The sequence below is a fragment of the Schistocerca gregaria genome, chromosome 2 (assembly GCF_023897955.1).
Source record: "Schistocerca gregaria isolate iqSchGreg1 chromosome 2, iqSchGreg1.2, whole genome shotgun sequence".
NCBI classification, from domain to species: Eukaryota; Metazoa; Arthropoda; class Insecta; order Orthoptera; family Acrididae; genus Schistocerca; species Schistocerca gregaria.
Window position 1 is genome coordinate 815,444,223 of NC_064921.1, and position 17,683 is coordinate 815,461,905.

At 37.0% G+C, this 17,683-nt stretch overlaps 1 protein-coding gene across 1 annotated transcript in view; it reads right to left on the reverse strand.

Annotated features, from left to right (window-relative positions):
- Nucleotides 1-11,896: 11,896 nt before the first annotated feature.
- LOC126335142 (integrin beta-PS-like) overlaps nucleotides 11,897-17,683 on the reverse strand; it is a 257,184-nt gene continuing 251,397 nt past the window's right edge. The window contains exon 15 of the mRNA XM_049998103.1: nucleotides 11,897-12,255. Within this exon, the coding sequence (XP_049854060.1) occupies nucleotides 12,190-12,255 (66 nt within the window). The 3' untranslated portion in view covers nucleotides 11,897-12,189. The remainder of the gene's footprint in view (nucleotides 12,256-17,683) is intronic.

The following is a 17,683-nucleotide window of genomic DNA, read 5'->3' on the forward strand; positions in this document are numbered from 1 at the left end:
AGTAGCATGGAGAGCTGCATCAAGCTAGTCTTTGGACTGAAGAATATAATACATACATAAAAAAATATTGTAAGTCAGTAAATAAAATAGAGACAGAAACATTGCTTTCAAGGATGATAGTTACAGTGCAATGCTCTCATCTGAGATATAGTTTGTTGAAATCACATGAAATGATTAAAAGTTGTTGATTCAAAGATTCATTTATTACATGTCTATATAAGTGAAATATTCACTTCTGTTAGTTTAAAGATACTGAAATGCTGTTGTGTCATTGGATGTGCCTCATTTTTCTGAGATCACAGATGTACTCAGATTCTTTACCTCTTTCCACTGACGCTGCTGATCTCTTCACATGGCTGACCGGAGACTGTTAACTAGCCAGGCTGGATGCAGTATGCCTGGGCCTGCTGGCAATCAGCTGTGCAACAGCTTCATCTCTCCTCAATACCAGGCCTAGGTGGATGAATAACTCATCCACATACTTACAATGTTACAAACACTTTCTATTTTAGCAGTAGTTGTTTAGGCTGATAGGATTGGGGCAAAAGAGGAACAGTTTATTTATTTCCATGTCCATTTATTTTTTCAAAAGTAAATGTCTATGGCTACTGAATGGAAGTAAGATATATGGTACAAAGAGTAACAGGGAGGCAAGAATGAACTGGAGAAGGATTGATCTCAAAAACACCTTCCACTGAACATGGAAATATGGAGATTCATGAGCCACAAACCACACAACTCATAGGAGTGATTACATATGAATGTAGTTGATGTGTTGCACTGAACACAACATGGCCTACATCTGAACATTTCCGGTAAGAAGTTGTCTGCTGTGACAAATTTCCAGAGGCCTTCAGTATAAACAGAAAACTGTTTACCCAATCCCTGTTATTTATAATACTATGCCTCATTTAAGGTAAATGTTCCAAGTGACAGAGCTTCTGAGTAACTATAAATACAGTTGCAACAATAAATGGACAAATCACTCATGTGATCCATCCTAGAATACTGCTCAAATGTGTGGGACCTGTACCAAGCAGAACTAACAGGGGCTATTGAACATATACAGAGAATGGCAGAATGTATGGTTATACTGGGCATGGATGCAACAGCCTAAGCAAACAGCTATAGAGGAACTATCATTGTATTTCCACACACACCACGGAGAAGACGTGCCCAAAAGAATACAGGTGTTGATTTTCAGACTGTTGCCAATCATTGACAAGCTGGATAGTCCATGAATAGTCCTACCCTCTCTCTTTGGTTTAGCCTCTTATGTTAGGAGGCCAATAAAATTTCACAAATATGTGTACTGACACCATTGTCCACAATAAATGGAGGCACCTCTCCTCCTGCAAAACCTAGTCTTGCCCTGAAGAAGGCCATTATAATACCATCAAACCTTTGGTTTTATAGTTGGCAATTGAAGTATTTTATGCAATGACATGGTGTAACACATAGAAGACCAGCTGTGGAAGCCTATGTAGTTATGACAGTGACCCATGTGGGCAGGAAATCTACCATCACATACGGAAGCTGGATTTACTGAGGAAGTGTACGGTGAAACTGCTGAAAGTTCTGGTGTTCCTCAATAGGTGCGAAGATCACCATGTCACCTGAAAATGATCAGGATACAACAACAAATTGCAACAGTGGAGCAAGCATTTATGGTCATCATCAAAGTTACCAGCAAGTAATTGAGAAGAGAATGACAGAATAATTCACAAGCATCCCTATATGGAGAAATATTTGGTCAGCAGTCAACTGAAAAAGAAATTTGAGGAGCTATCAGCGAATGAACAACATACACAGAGAAGTCTTGATATCTACATCTGCATCTATACTCTACAAACTACCATGAGGTACATGTCAGAGGGTATGTCCCATTGTACTAGTTATTTAGGGTTCTCTGTGTTCCACTCACATGGAGCACAGAAAGAATGACTGTTTGAATGCCTCTGTATATGTAGTAATAGTTCTAATCTTATCCTCATGAACCCTTTGTGAGTGATACATATTGGGTTGTATTAGATACCTAGAGTAATAATTTAAAGCCGGTTCTTGAAATCTTGTTAATAGACTTTATTGGGTTAGTTTACATCTACCTTCAAGAGTCTTCCAGTTCAGTTCCTTTTGTAGCTCTGTGACACTCCCCACAGAGTAAAGAAACCTGTGACCATGCCTGCTGTCCTTCTGTGTATATGTTCAATATCTCATGTTACTCCTATCTACTGTATTTACTCGAATCTAAGCCACACTTTTCTTCCGGTTTTTGTAATCCAAAAAACCACCTGTGGCTTAGAATCGAGTGCAAAGTAAGCAGAAGTTCTGAAAAATGTTGGTAGGTGCTGCCACAACTGACTTCTGCCATCGAATATATGTAGTGCTACACAGGCATGCTTTGCAGGCACAAAGATAAATACTGGCACCAAAATCTCTGCGTCAGTAAATAAATTAAAAAAAAAAAAGGTGAAAGACGGGCCTTTTTCTCCACCTCGAGTTTCAACCACTGCATTTCTATACATTATCCAAAGAAGTAAATACAAATTCCGTATTGTTCATCTTCGAATGTAGCAGCATTTAAATGTACTACAAAAATCCGGCTGGCGAGACTGTTTGGGATTTTTGTCGATATGGCCAACTCTACGTTTTGAATTTTTTCCTACTTGTGAGAAGAGATGGTTGCTAATAGGAACTTTTATGAATTGCAAATCACATGCAGTATTCTCTTCACCATAAGAATAATACGAATATAAACATTTTGTCATGTATTCTTTCATGTTTGCTGTTATCTCATTTAAATCCTGTCTGCCTAATAAGCTGCGAAACTAGAGTGAGACAACAGCAAAATATACGTATCATGTCATGTTTATATTCATATTATTCTTATACCTTATAGTGATACAGTCAGAAATGAAGCACGGCAATTGACTAGATTTTTAAATATAAGACGACTCTTAATTTCTGTGCAGAATGTAATGTACTAAAGAGGCGTCTGCAAAGATTTTCATACAGAGAAAAATTTTCGCTAAACTCTCTTCTATCATACGCAGTCTATTATTTGGTTCTTGTTGATCATTATCAAACAAAGCAGCAGTGTAAGTAACAACAAATAGCAGTCTCTTGCCATTGTTCTGCTAATGAGCGATTCCTCTCTCTCTCTCTCTCTCTCTCTCTCTCTCTCTCTCTCTCTCTCTCTTTCTTCTTCTTCTTCTTTTGTGTGTGTGTGTGTGTGTGTGTGTGTAAGCGGCGGTAGCATGCACAAAAGCAAGCCATGCTGCAAGCGGCGACAGGCCGTAAACACTCATTATCAGAATGCGACAAACAATGCGTGATACAGTACAGTAATGCATTTTCAGCTTTGAGTGACGTAAACACCTATAACAAACAGAACGGCACTTATCAGAGCAAAGAAAAATAAGCAATCAATTCAAATCACATGAAAAAGGAAGGGTACCAGTATAAATACGGATGGAGTGCCTGACGCTAAGCAATGGCTACCTGGTCAATCAATCAATCAAATTTTATTGTCATTCAGCTCATAAAGTAATAGGCAACATCAAGATAACTTACATTTTTAACATTAATAACTAAATACAATTTAGTTTGGATTACATAAGGCCAACCGCTAGATACAGTGTTGAAAGACAGTATTTTCAGTTTCAAAAAATTCATCTGCTGTGTGGAAAGGATTATTTACTGTTATTCTGTACAACTTAGCTTTGAAGATATTGACAGGTAACTCTTTTAAATCTATACTTAACTTATTGTACAACTTAAGTCCAAGAACTAAATATGAATTCTGTGACTTGGATAGTCTTTGATATGGTACATCTAAACATGATTTGTTCCTGGTGTTATGGCTATGTACATCCCTTCTTAATGATATATTTGAAATATTGTTCCTAACATACAATAGAACATTATAGATGTACAAGTTTTTTTTACCATCAGGCATTGCAGTTTAACTAACAAAGGTTTACAGTGTTCTAACTTATCTGAGTCGGTTATCATTCTTACTAATTTTGTTTTGTAAAAGTAGAATGCCCTTTACATACTGCTATTGCCCCACAATAAGATTCCATATGATATGACACTTTGAAAGAAAGCAAAATATGCTGATCTTATATAACTATTAGGGACATGTCTTTTTAAGTTTCTAATTAAATAGATAAATCGTGAGAGTCTGGGTCTTACTTTCATTTAGTAGAAAACCGTTCGCTCTAAACCATAATGAACTCTGAGTAAGGGTATATTTAACTATATTTTTTAGTGTGTTTAAATCTGAGCTTTTATTAAAAAAAGTTGTGTCATCGGCATACATTAAGCTTAACTGCTAAGTTTACGACTCAAACCAAACTACTGTAGCTGTATCGTCATTCATTCAACCTAAATTGTGTCTCATATTGCAATGGACCAACTTTGTTTCAATTTGGAGATGCGGCCAGAAACTTTTCTCTCCCCTTGAATTTTGAGCCTCAAATTTCAGGTGCGGCTTAGATTCGGGAAAATTTTTTTTCCTTGATTTTGAGTCTCATTTTTCAGGTGCAACTTAGATTCGAGTGCGGCTTAGATTCGAGAAAATGTGGTAGTATGGGTCCCACACACTTGAGCAATATTCTAGAGCTGGTTGCACTAGTGATTTGTAAGCAATCTTCTTTGTAGATTGATTGCCCTTCCCCAGTATTCTACCAATAAACCAAAGTCTACCACCTGATTTACAGACAACTGAACCTATGTGATCATTCCATTTCATATCCCTATATAGTGTTACACCCATCTATTTGTACAAGTTATTCCAGAAGTGACTAACTGACATTATAGTAATAGGATACATTATTTTTTCATTTTGTGAATTGCAAAATTTTTTACACTTCTGAACATTTGAAGCAAGTTGCCATTCTCTCTACCACTTTGAAATCTTATTGAGATCTGACTGAATATTTATGCAGCTTCTGTCAGATATTACTTCATTGTAGATATCTTCATCACCTGAAAAAGCCTAATTTTGCTATTAATATTGTCTTCCAGGTCATTAACATAAAACGTGAACAGTGCAGGTCCCAACACACTTCCCTGAGACACACTTGAAGTTACTTCTACATCTGATGATGACTCTCCATTCAAGGGACCATGTTGCATTCTCCCTACCAAAAAATACTCACTACAGTCACAAATTTCACTTGAGACCACATATGATCATACTTTTGGCAATAAGCATAGGTGTGGTACTGAGTCAAATTCTTTTTGGAAATCAGGAAATCCAGTATCTACCTGATTGCCTTGTTACAAAACTTTCAGTATGTCATGTGAGAAAAGTGTGAGTTTGGTTTGACATGATCAGTGTTTTTGAAATCCATGCTGGTTGGCATTGAGGAGGTATTCGGTTCAAGATACCTCATTATGTTTGAGCTCAGAATATGTTCTAAAATTCTACAACAATCAATGTCAAGGACATTGGATGGTAGTTTTGTGGATCACTTCTACTACTATTCTTCTTGTAGATGTAGGTAACTTGTGCTTTTTTCCAAGAACTGGGCACGGTTTCTTGTTCAAGTTTATGGCTGTTGACCCTCACCTTAAGGGAACATTACAAAGATGTGAGTTCTCAGCTTTTGTTAAGCCTGCAGCAAAGTTCGACAATGCAATTTGCTGTTTTGAACAAGACTGTGCCACTTCTACTAAAAGTGACTGTTTTGTTCTCATAGCAGGATGAAACAATGTTTACTGCAATGAGGCCAATGGGTATCTAAAAAAACTGGTTGTTTCTTACAGCTGCTGTCAACTACAAATGTTATAGTGATGAATCTACCTATGACGTTTGATCTGGCAGACTCATCTTGTGCGAATAGTGAAATTTGACAAATGAATGAAAAATTAAAGCAATTTTGTTCAGAGTTTTAAAACATAAGACTTTTCAATATTAACAATTATGAAAAAGCTAGTAAACTGGTGAAAGAGGCCAGTTCCAATTGGATTTGGTCCGATAAATTCCAACCGAATTTGGCCCAACTCTAGCAATACAGAAGAACTCAATACACATGTGGAAGTTCCTTTACTATGTAAGCAAATTAGTTTTACAGATGCTTTACCTGAAAATGCATGCAATAGTAAATTCATTATGCATCTGAACATTGGAAGTCCATCTGAAGTCATGATCAGCAAGCTTTATGATGTGCAATTTCTGTTAGAAAGTATGAAACAGTCAGTAAAGATAATATGTCTAAATGAACATTAGCTTAAAACTGAAAATATCAGTCTTCTCAACAAACTTCCAAACTACAAATTGACCACCATCTTTTGTAGAACAAACATGTATGAAGGCCCTTGCATATTAATTAATTCCTCAGAGAATGATGAAAGAAGACAGAATTTTAGCCATCTAAATGATAAACTTATTTTTGAAAGCTGTTGTATAGCACTTAAAGAATATAACACATTAATCCTCTGTATATATATATCACATCCCTGGTATCATATAAGCTCTGTGTTCTTATATAAATTTGAAACTCTGTTACATAAATTAAAAACTGAAAAACTGCATAGGAAACTAGTTATATGTACTGACTTCAACAAAGAATTGATGACAAATTTGCTTTGCATTTAAAGAATCTAATAGCCACAAATGGGCTACATCAACATGTATTGATAAATTTTGTAAGTTGTTATAATTACAATGTCAAAGAAAAATGAATTTTAGAATTAGGAACATCAGACCATGCAGCACTATTTGTACCATTAAGTTCAGGCTGCACAACAAATAAATGTAGGAACTTCACCAAGAAAATGTGGAAGTGTTTATTAAAAACCTAAGCCTCACTATATGGTCAGTCAGCAAACACATTTCAACATTTGGCAACTTCAATAATTTTTCAACCAGATTCACAAGCATATTCAATGAATGCTTCCCTTTTGTAACAGGACAGACTGTCTCTCATAAAAGTAGATCATGGGTAACAAAAGGAATTAGAGTTCCAGCATACTGAGGCAAAAGTTAATTGAAAACCTGAATTGCTTAAATGTAAAAGCACATACAAAAAATTTGACAGTGTACATAAACCATCAAAGTGTACTGCAAACAATACATTCATTTTAAATACAAAAAACAAATCCAAAGCCATCTGGTCAACTATAAGAAGTGAGGTTGGCAGTGAAATGGAGAAACAATGTCCCTCTAAATTAATGATAAGTGTGTAGGACAGTTACAGATCCCAGTGCTATATGTGAATCCTTCAATAATTTCTTCATTTGCTGTAACAAAATTGGGTACTGGTCACTACTACATAAATTACTAGAATGGCAGAGAGAAATTACCCAGGTTTTAAGTTTTCACCTGTTTCAAGGTCTGATGTCATTAAATCATAAGGCCTCTAAAAATTTAAACTCAGTGTGTTGGGTGAGGTTCCCAATAGAATAATAAAATCAGTACATCATAGTGTTGAGCATCCACTCTCCCTCATAATCAATAAGTCTTTTGAAGAGGGATGTTTTCCAGATTTGTTAAAATATGTTGAAATCCTGCAATTTAAAAAAAGGGCAAACAAAATGAAATAGGAAACTATAGGCCAATATCATTGTTACCAATTTTTTTCAAAAATATTTGAAGGAGCTGCAAAGTTACCAGATAGAAAATTATAATTAATCCCACAATATTATTTTACGCAATCAGTGTGGTTTCAGGAAAGGCTGTAGCACAACCCATGCAATAAATGAATTCGTCACAAAAGTTAGCAGTTCTCTCGATAATAGAATGTGTGTACCAGGCATCTTTTGTGATCTTACCACAGTCTTTGACACTGTAAATCATGACCAGCTTCCTCAAAAGCTGACTAGCTATGATTTTCAAGGAAAATTTTTTAGTTGGATATCATCATACTCGACAAATAGAAAACAGAGTATTTGTTAATAACATTGGCAAGAAATGCTTTTCTGCCTGGAAACGCATACAATTAGGTGTCCCACAAGGCTCAATATTAGGGCCACTACTATTTTTGTATTATATCAATGATATGCCAAGCCAGTTTGAGTCAGGTACTACCCTTTATGCAGATGACTGAACAGTGATATTCTCTGTAAAACCCACCAAGACTTAATCTGTGGTATTGAGCAGATGTTTGGGGAAGTGGAGGCATGTGTAAAAAAGAATAATTTGAAATTAAACTTTATGAAAACATAAATTGTTCATTTCACCACAAAACGATCAGCAAGATGTGTAACTGAAATGTCAAATTCCTTGGTATGTTAATAAATAAAAATATGTTTTAAAGAGATAATGTAGACAGCATTCTTAGTCGACTGAACAGTCATGTGTATGTCATGAAGGTCTTATCTAGTATCACTAATCTAGCAGTTAAAAAATTGTATTATGCATATTTTGTTTTAGTCATTACCAAGTATAACATAATTTTCTAGGGTCTGAGAAAAATAATCTCTTCAAAGCCTTTAGACTACAAAGAAAGATCATCCAGGCCATGGTGGGAGCTAAAAAGATTCAATATTGCAAATCTCTATTTGGAAAACTATACCTAATGTCAATTCCAAGCACATGTATATATGAGATTATTATTTTCACAGAGAGAAACTCACAACCTTTTGAGGACAAGACTAGACATAAGGCAAGTTACATGCTACCTACGCACAGATTCAAACTATATGAAACAACTCCACTCTACATGGGCATGAAACTTGTAAATGAAATTTGTAAGGGGAAAGTGAAACAGATGTAAAAAATACTGAAGGAGACCCTGAAAATTATTTTAAAAATAAATGCTACTGTAGTGTAGAAGATTTCTTGAATGATATCCATATAATATAGTATCTCTCTAAAAAATAACATCACATGTATTATAACCACAGATTTTTTAAAAAGAATGATAACATGTAAAGTAATGCATATGTACTTCACTTTAGATCAGTTTATTATTCTGTATGTTAGTCTTCAAATTGACAAGTCATCTTTATCTCACAATCGTTGATTGTATGAAGCATGTTATGTCATAAGAAAAACTTCATTTGATATCTCTGTTGGATTCGCTTTTGAGAGACCACATTTTGTCCCCATGTTTTCAGGTACCAACCAGAAGAATTAATTGAATTTAGTAGCCAATGATATAAATTTTGCACCATTTTCAGAGAGTGTTCAGAAGAAATCATGAATTTAGTAGCCAATTATTTGTGTTGCATGGGATCTGTCTCAGTGCTGGTGTCATCTGCAAGGTGAGTATCTTTTCAGAATGAGATTGGTCCCATCAGATTGGGGAAGGATGGGGAAGAAAATCAGCCACACCCTTTCAAAGGCATCATTTTGGCATTTGCCTGAAGCTATTTAAGGAACTCACGGAAAAACTACAGCAGGATGGCCAGATCTTTAGCGTTACCAACTTTATTCATTTCATGCTCAACAGTGCTCTAAATCATCCTTGCCTTCTTCTTGGAAATTTGAATTTTTTGTGCTTATTGCATGATTTTCGCCATTTTGATGACACGCTAAAGCATTTTGCAATGCTGCTAAGCTCCTGCTTTAAATCAAGTTCTTTCTTTCTGTTGCAAGATCTTCCAGTGGAACTGTTAGTCAATTTGGGGGGAACAGACTCAAACAATGAGGTCATTGATCCCATCGGGTTATGGAAGGATCAGGAAGGAAGTCTGCCATGCCCTTTCAAAGGATGGCCGGACGTGGGTTTTGAATGGGCGAATGGCTGCATGTAACACACACCATGCCACAGATGCAAGTCGGTAGAACAGACTTATGCTATGGAGTAGATTGAGTTGACCTTCCATAGGAGATCATAATGTTTTGGTTCATCTATGTATAGCCACATAGTAGGTCCAACACATTGGAAGTGTATCTGCAGAGAGACCTTACTAAGATATGGTTCCTGAAGATGGGTATCAGCCTTTTCAGTAGTTGCAGGTGCAGCTGTCTGTATTATTGACTTATCTGGCTGTGTAACATTAATCAACATGATGTAGCCATGTTGGTACTATGAACATCTAAAAGAATGGGGAAATTACAGCTGTTGTATTTCCCAAAAACATGCATCTCTACTGTAGTGCTTAATGATGATAACTTCATTTTGATCAAAATATTCTGGAAGCGAAATAGTCCCTAATTCTGATCTCCATGTAAGTAATACTCGGGAGCATATTGTCATCAGGAAACACAAGACCAATATGCTGTGGGTAGGAGTGTGGAAAGCTAGATACCTTAATTGGATAGGAGATGGTTACAAAATTTAAAAAGCGAAATAAACATGTAGAAGTTAGATACAGAAAGAATTAGTGAAGCGTGGTGGCAGGGAGAACAGGACTTCTAGTGAGGTGAGTACAGGTTTATTAATACAAAATAAAATAGGGATAAGGTAGGAGTAGGTCTAACAATAAATAAGAGCATAGAAATGAACGTAAATTCATAATTCTCATAAATGCAATCAGCAAATGTCAACGCGGATAATCCCCCCTCCCCCCCCCCCCCCATGGGATTATCTGGGTAGTATTGGTAACATTTATCTGTGTGATCCAAGAGATAATACATGGCATGGTTGGGTACCTGCATTTGTTACTATTGTACTGCTCAGTTACCTGAGTTTTTCACTTTCTTCCATTATGTATACAATTAATACATATACTATAGTTATGTGAAATGATTAATTTCTTATTGAAGCTGAGATTCACATAACTTTATTGTTCACAGAGTAATTTCACAATTTCTAATGACAAAGGAATAGTTAAATTACCTGAAAATAATTTATTTAAAAGTTTATACAGAATTTTCAATCTCTACAGTACACATGACATTGTGTTCAGTTCTTCTGACAGAATGCAGATTACTTTCACATTTACCATAGCTTATTCTCAGGGGGAATCAGGCCACTCACTTTCTGAACATTTTCTGGTGTTAATGCCAGTTGACATCCAACTCAAAAAGTCATCATCAGGTCAACAGTTGCCTGTTTTTGAAATGCTTGTACGAGCCTTTCCTGACCTCAAAATATCTTATCAAAAACTTTCTGCAGTGTTTCAAATACTGCTATTTGAAATGCTGCAATGGATGCATGCTCACCAACAGCCAACAACAATTTCTGCACAAAATACAAATTTCAAGACTTTTTGGATACCATTTCAAATAACGTGGATGCATCAAATGCATCCTGGACAGTTTACTAACCTTATTCATAAGCTTTTTCTAGTACCTTTGTTGTAGTTCATGTGCAAACTAGAGATTTACATTTTTGGATCATCGCACTTGTGACTCTAACCAAGTGCCTTCTTGGAAAACTTAAGATCCTTAAATACTGGTGAGCTGCTTCTTATCAGTTAGTCAGACCAGTAATAATAGAAAATTACAGGGTATAACATTTCCACCAAATAGAAAAAGGGGAAAAAATATTTAAAGAGGGAGAAAGAGTTAAAATTGCTGCAAGCACATCTGTTGAAGCAAAAACATGTAATTTGATTCCAACAAAACATACCCTTCATAACAAAGAAGTTTTCATGTGGGTAACTGCAGCTTAGCAGTTTGAAAAAAAAAAAAAATGTGATACACTCTTGATTCATCAGTCTTCTGATTGGTTTGATGCAGTCCACTACAAATTCCTTTCCTGAGCCAACCTTTTCATCTTGGAGCAGCACTTGTGACCTACCTCCTCAATTATTTGCTGGATGTATCCACATCTCAGTCTTCCTCTAGAGTTTTTACCCTCTACAGCTCCCTCTAGTACCATAGAAGGTATTCTGTGATGTCATTATGAGTCTTAAAACTTGGAAAGGTCAGAAGTACTGTAAAGATTATTTAATTTTTACACAACACTGTTATCATTAAATGAAATTTTTTCTAGAAGGAGTAAAAGATGAAATTTATGCCTGATGACAGGAGGAGTAAAAAATACACTTCAAGTCACTGAAGCAACAAATTATTTTATTTTCAATGTCATTTAGAACTGCTAAGAACGATAAGCTAATTACTCATATCTACCGTGCACTTTAATTTTTCATCCAATGGATGAAACTGAAAAAAAGAAAAAAAAATTGATCTACACTGTATTCTGTGTATAAACATTTGACTGTGCAGTTCTTTTCTTCATATTTTGTGTTCTTAGTACAAAGAAGCTGCTACACTATAAAGCTAGGCAGATGTATTTACACAGCTTACATTTTCTGTCTGTCACAACCATTGCACAACCACTACAGTTAATTTGGATGAAATGTAGGATTCACATGAGTTGTTGTTGCCTTTACATAAAGTGGGTTGTCATCCTGCAAAAAAAAAAAAAATAGTGAATCACCATGAGGGCAAAAACAGCTATTGCTTTTATTTCATGTTCCTACACTACAATAAAAATATTGTCAGTAAAAAATTGATACATCAGTTAATATGCAAATAATAACATGAACACTATTGAATACCCAATTTTTCTGACAAATGATACATCTCACATTGTATAAAAAGCTGGGAAAAATAATATGAAGGTCTAACATCACAAAAGCACAGTTTCATAATGAACTTCAATAAACAGTATGAAATTTTCCATATTCTTAATCTACATGAGTACACAAATAATATTTGAATTTAGGACCTGTAAACAAATGGAACCATGCAGACTACAGTGCACTGTTAACTGACTCGTGAAAGACCTGCTTTGTTGTGATCCATGATTTTTGTTTTTTTTAGTCCTACAAACTGATGCTACAATTTTATTGTTGTTACCCAAGTACTGAAGGTATCACAAAATCTATGCATTTCTCATCCTTTGTTTACAGACACAACTGACTTCCAGTACTTTGTTTGTGTGTAAAAATCACACTACAGATAAAATTGCTTTGAAAACCTAGATCCTTTTCACATTGATTGTATCAAAACTTGTGTTTGTTTTGTGATACATTATATATTTTTGGTCCTTGAGTGCCACAAAGCAACATATTTCATATTATAGCATCAGCTGTGATCGGCACTTATGAGCGATGTATATAACATATTTCATGGTAAATCAGTGTCTGCAAGTTATAATTGCTGCAGAATATATCATAAGTATGTGAAAATAATTGATCTGGCAACCAATTGTAGGGTGTATTACTTGAGATAAAATGGTTATCTTTAAAGTTACTCTGATACGTCAAATTACCTGTTTTTGCTTATTAATGAGTATGTGTGTTGCTTGAAATAAAAACTAATTCTGCACACTTCAACTTTGTGTGCTGTATTTTATGTGAGGTACAAGACTCACTTACATAATTAGTGACAATGACAATGAAGAAACAAGTAGAATGGGTTCAGAGTTTATTTTGTGGACAGTTTAATATTGTGCCACAACAATGGGAAACACTCACAAGCCATCAATGATAAGATTCGACAAATTCATAATGGGATGCATTTTGGAGTTCTCCCTTTTTGAATGTAAAAACAGTGCACAGCCCCACATCGGTTCAGTGAACACAAACAATGTCAACTACACACTGCCATGTATTTGATCTTGCAGCTACACCAGGAGGTGATGTTAAGCCTGTTTTGAAAATGTTGACTGGATTGATGAATTCTTCAGCATTGCAACCACACTCAGGAGAAATGAACTGTGTGTCCATTGGCTCTAGTGGTTTTTTCATGCCATGTTTGCAGTTCCAAGTCCAACCAACTGCAACTTTAGTTCACAGAGATGGAAAATCTTTTCATGCACCATGTTATTGATGATCACAGACAAATTCTGCTAGTGATCAGCAATTTAGACATGTGGGCAACAACTTTGGTGTCAGACATTGTTATTCACTCACCATGTGAGCAAATTTATCTTGTTTTAAAAGCTTAATTAATTGCTTTCTGCACCAAATTCCCAGCTCAATGATACTGACAAGATGTTATCAAGAAGAAGTGGCCACAAAACCACTGAAGAATTTTGGTGGCCCCTATGAGGTACTTAATAATTTTGGTGGCCCCTATGAGGTACGACAGACACAATTACAGCTTTGCATGATTTCTGGTTTCATATTTGGCAATGATAGCTACTCTCAAAAAGGCAAGTAGCATTGGCAGTGCATGAAGATCAGCCAGTAAACAAGTTGCTAAAAGTGGCTGGCTGATAAGAGTTGCCACTAAGAGTTGCCACTAAGAGTTGCCACTAAGAGTTGCCAACAGTTGCCATTACATCACTGGCACAGAATGCACCAGCCAACTGCACTGATGGATGCTGAACTTGAATGAAGGGATGATACTGAACTGTCACGCCATCATGCCCCAGTGTCCACCAAGCATTATGAATTGCTCCCTACTTTATGCACCATAGGTGAGACACTGGCCAGACGGGTTCCAGCACAGCAGCAACAGAGATGACCTAATAAACACCATGATCCCAACACACTACTGTGCTGCAATGGCGGTCTGGGGAAACACCATTCTTTTTGTAATGACATGTCATTCATATATTTCAGATATTTACTGACTTTTTTCACCACTGCCCTTCAAAGTGGCTCTATAGCCAAAATTATGATAATGAAATAAATAACAAAAACTTGCAGTTGAATGGTGGCAATGATTTCATTCAAAAAGTATATTATGACTGTCAATAATGTTTTCTGGTACCACAAGTGTTTTGGTCAACAAGCACTGAAATGTACAAAACCTTGTGCCTGCCTGAACAACAATCACCATATGGACTGGGTGCAACAGATCACAAACTGAACGAAAAGTGCCAAATTGAACGAAAATTGCCCAACACCCACAGATGCAAGACATACAGCTACCATAACATCATCACACAGCAGTAAACAAAGTGCACCACACACTTGGTACATACATGACAGCACTATGATGTCTACACAAGCTCCACAAACATGATAGCCACCAGCACACCCCATAGCATCACAACAATTTTACATATCAGACAAGCATATGGATATGACCTTCCTGATTGACATCAGCTCTGATGTCAGCACATTCCCAGCATGGTGAAGTCATACTATTAACTTTGACCTTGTTACCCAATTTATATGGACATTTGTAACTGCCAATTTAATGATCCTGTATTGGGAACTGGTTTCCTTGCTCATTATACACTAATGGTAGATTTGCAAAGAGAACAACCACAGAACACAGCCAACATCAACACAATAACTGGTTTACAGGGACACACTGTCTGCAGTGCTTTCCTGAGAGAAGAGAATACCATCATTTATGACAACCTACAGAAAAATCTCTGACTGATTTATGAATATCAGCACAGAGCAGCAGCATAAAATACAACTCAGAGCTTCATATCCATACAACAACGTGCCAACCCATTTTGCAGCATGCCTACAGACTTTCCCCAGGTGACCTAACAGAAACAAAGGCCATTTTCACAGAAATACTCCAAGCTGGGATAATACAACATTTCAACAGTCCAAAGGGCTTCATCTTTGCACCTTGTTTGCAAGAAAGTTGGCTTGTGGTGCACCTGTGGTGATTATTGTACTTTAAATGACAGGACTGCCCCAGAGGTGCACTATACCAAAAATTTTGAGATTTTATGTGTGCATTAGCCAGCAAAAAGATTTCCAGAATCATAAACTGCAACAAAACATACAGTCAAATACACCGCACAACACAATCAAAGGGTCACTCTTTTGAAAACCCATAATTGTCTAGCATTGTAATGCATAAGTTTGAAATTTGGCTCAAAGTTGTCTAAACCTTACTCTGTAATGGAGCAAAAGTGCGGTGTGATGCAATGTCACCCTCACTCTTGGTGACACTTCAAAGTGCAAGATGTTGACACATCTGAAGAAAGGGATAGAGTTCAGAACTTCATGTGAGATGCAGTGTGGGTTAATGATATCACATTGGCAAAGCATATCACCACAATTTTCTCCAATGCCACTGTGGATTTGTCACATGATGGAAATGGTGTCACACCCCCTCTTATGCACAGTTCTCTCCTTGTTTTGATGCTTTTGTGATGGAGTCAGAACTGCGATACCCAGCATTGAAATCACACAGTTTTCTTATGGACGGCTAAGGAAAACATTTCATACACACTGGCCCTCAGACCTGACATGAAAAGACTTAGGAGGTGACATAATGGGTGTGAATGAAACCTCCCCTTCCCTTTGGTCTTTGATTTTCAAACACTGCACAGTTGAAACGGACAGTCTGCATGCAGCATGTAAGGGGTATCGCAAGAGTTGCCTGCTCTCAAGCAATAATACAACAGTGGAGCTCAGTCGGATGGATAGGTGTCAAAATCTCTGTACAGGTACATTTTAAAGTGCTTAATAATGTTATGTTGGTGGCACTGAGGGTGTTATTGCACTGGTGGGGTATTAAAGAGGCCGTTTGCATTTTATTCAAGCATGTGTCAATGTTGCATCCCCCCCCCCCCCCCCCCCCCGCCCCCGCCCCCGCCACCGCCCACTGTGATTACACCACATGAGCACACAGAACAGAAGAGCTGAAAAAGCATAAGAATCCTTTGCAATTTCGAATCGCATTCATTCTTTTTTTTTTCTTTTCTAATCATTTAGGATGTTCCCTAGTGGTTTCACCTTATATACCGGAGCAAAAGTTGCAGTTGCAATACATTCCAAAGGGGTTAGATCACATTGAATTGCACTGCAGCCTCACAATGCCCTTAGAGAAGGGCTGAATCATACAGGAAGGTGTAAGGAGTGTTAAACTTTGTCAAGGATGTCATCCTGCTGCTCACTGCACTGTGAATTGCAGTTTCTGACCACAAAAATGTGAGAATCAATGCCCCGAAGGAAGGGTGGCTTCACCAACATCCTTTATGTTGCCTTGATGCCTTCTTGTGTTGATTCTGAGTGGCAGTGTTTCTTAAGTGTTTTATTCAGCCACCCATACGAAATTCAACACTGAGCATTGTGGTTCTCACTTCCACTGCACAGGCATCAAAAGAAGGGGTGAAATGTGGGTAAGAGTGGGTACGAAGACCTCCTCATTGTGTGACCCATCCAAAATAGTGCTGGGTATAATTGTGGTGAAATTTGGTGGCAATTTGACCTCATTAACCCACTTTAAACCTCATATGAACTTCTAAACTCAGGTTTCGCCCCCCCCCCCCCCCCCCAAGTGTCAACACTAGCTGTCTGAAGTGCCAGTGAGTTCAAGGGTGATGAAACAGGGCACTGCACTTTTGCTCCATTACAGGAAATGGTTTTAGGCATCTTTGAGCTAAATTTCAAACTTCTGCGTAAAATGGAAGGCAGTTATAGGGTTTCAAAAAACTGATCTTTGTGTTGCACAGTGCAACTGTGGTGCCCTGTGACATTCTGGAGATAGCAGCAATTACACTCTACAGCCTATTTAAATTTTTATTTGTGCCATTTGGTCTGAAAAATGTGGCACATGCACAGCAAAATCTTGTGGATGGAGTGTTAAACGGACTTGTGTTTTCTTTCACATATCCTAATGACATCCTAGTGTTCTCACTAAAGACCCAGCTATGTAAATGAGATGTGCGGACAGTGCATCAGTGGATGCATAAGTACGGCACACTATTTAAATGATTCTAAATGCATCATCAGCAAAGCAGAAGCATCCTCCCTGAATATGTAGTTCCAGCAGATGGCAGATTTCTGTTATAGGAGAAGATAGGAGCTTTGAAAGCCCTAATGAAGCAGACCGACTACCAGCAGCTATGATGTTTTCTGAGAATGATCTTTTATTTCCACTACCTTTCAGAAACAATGGCTATACAAC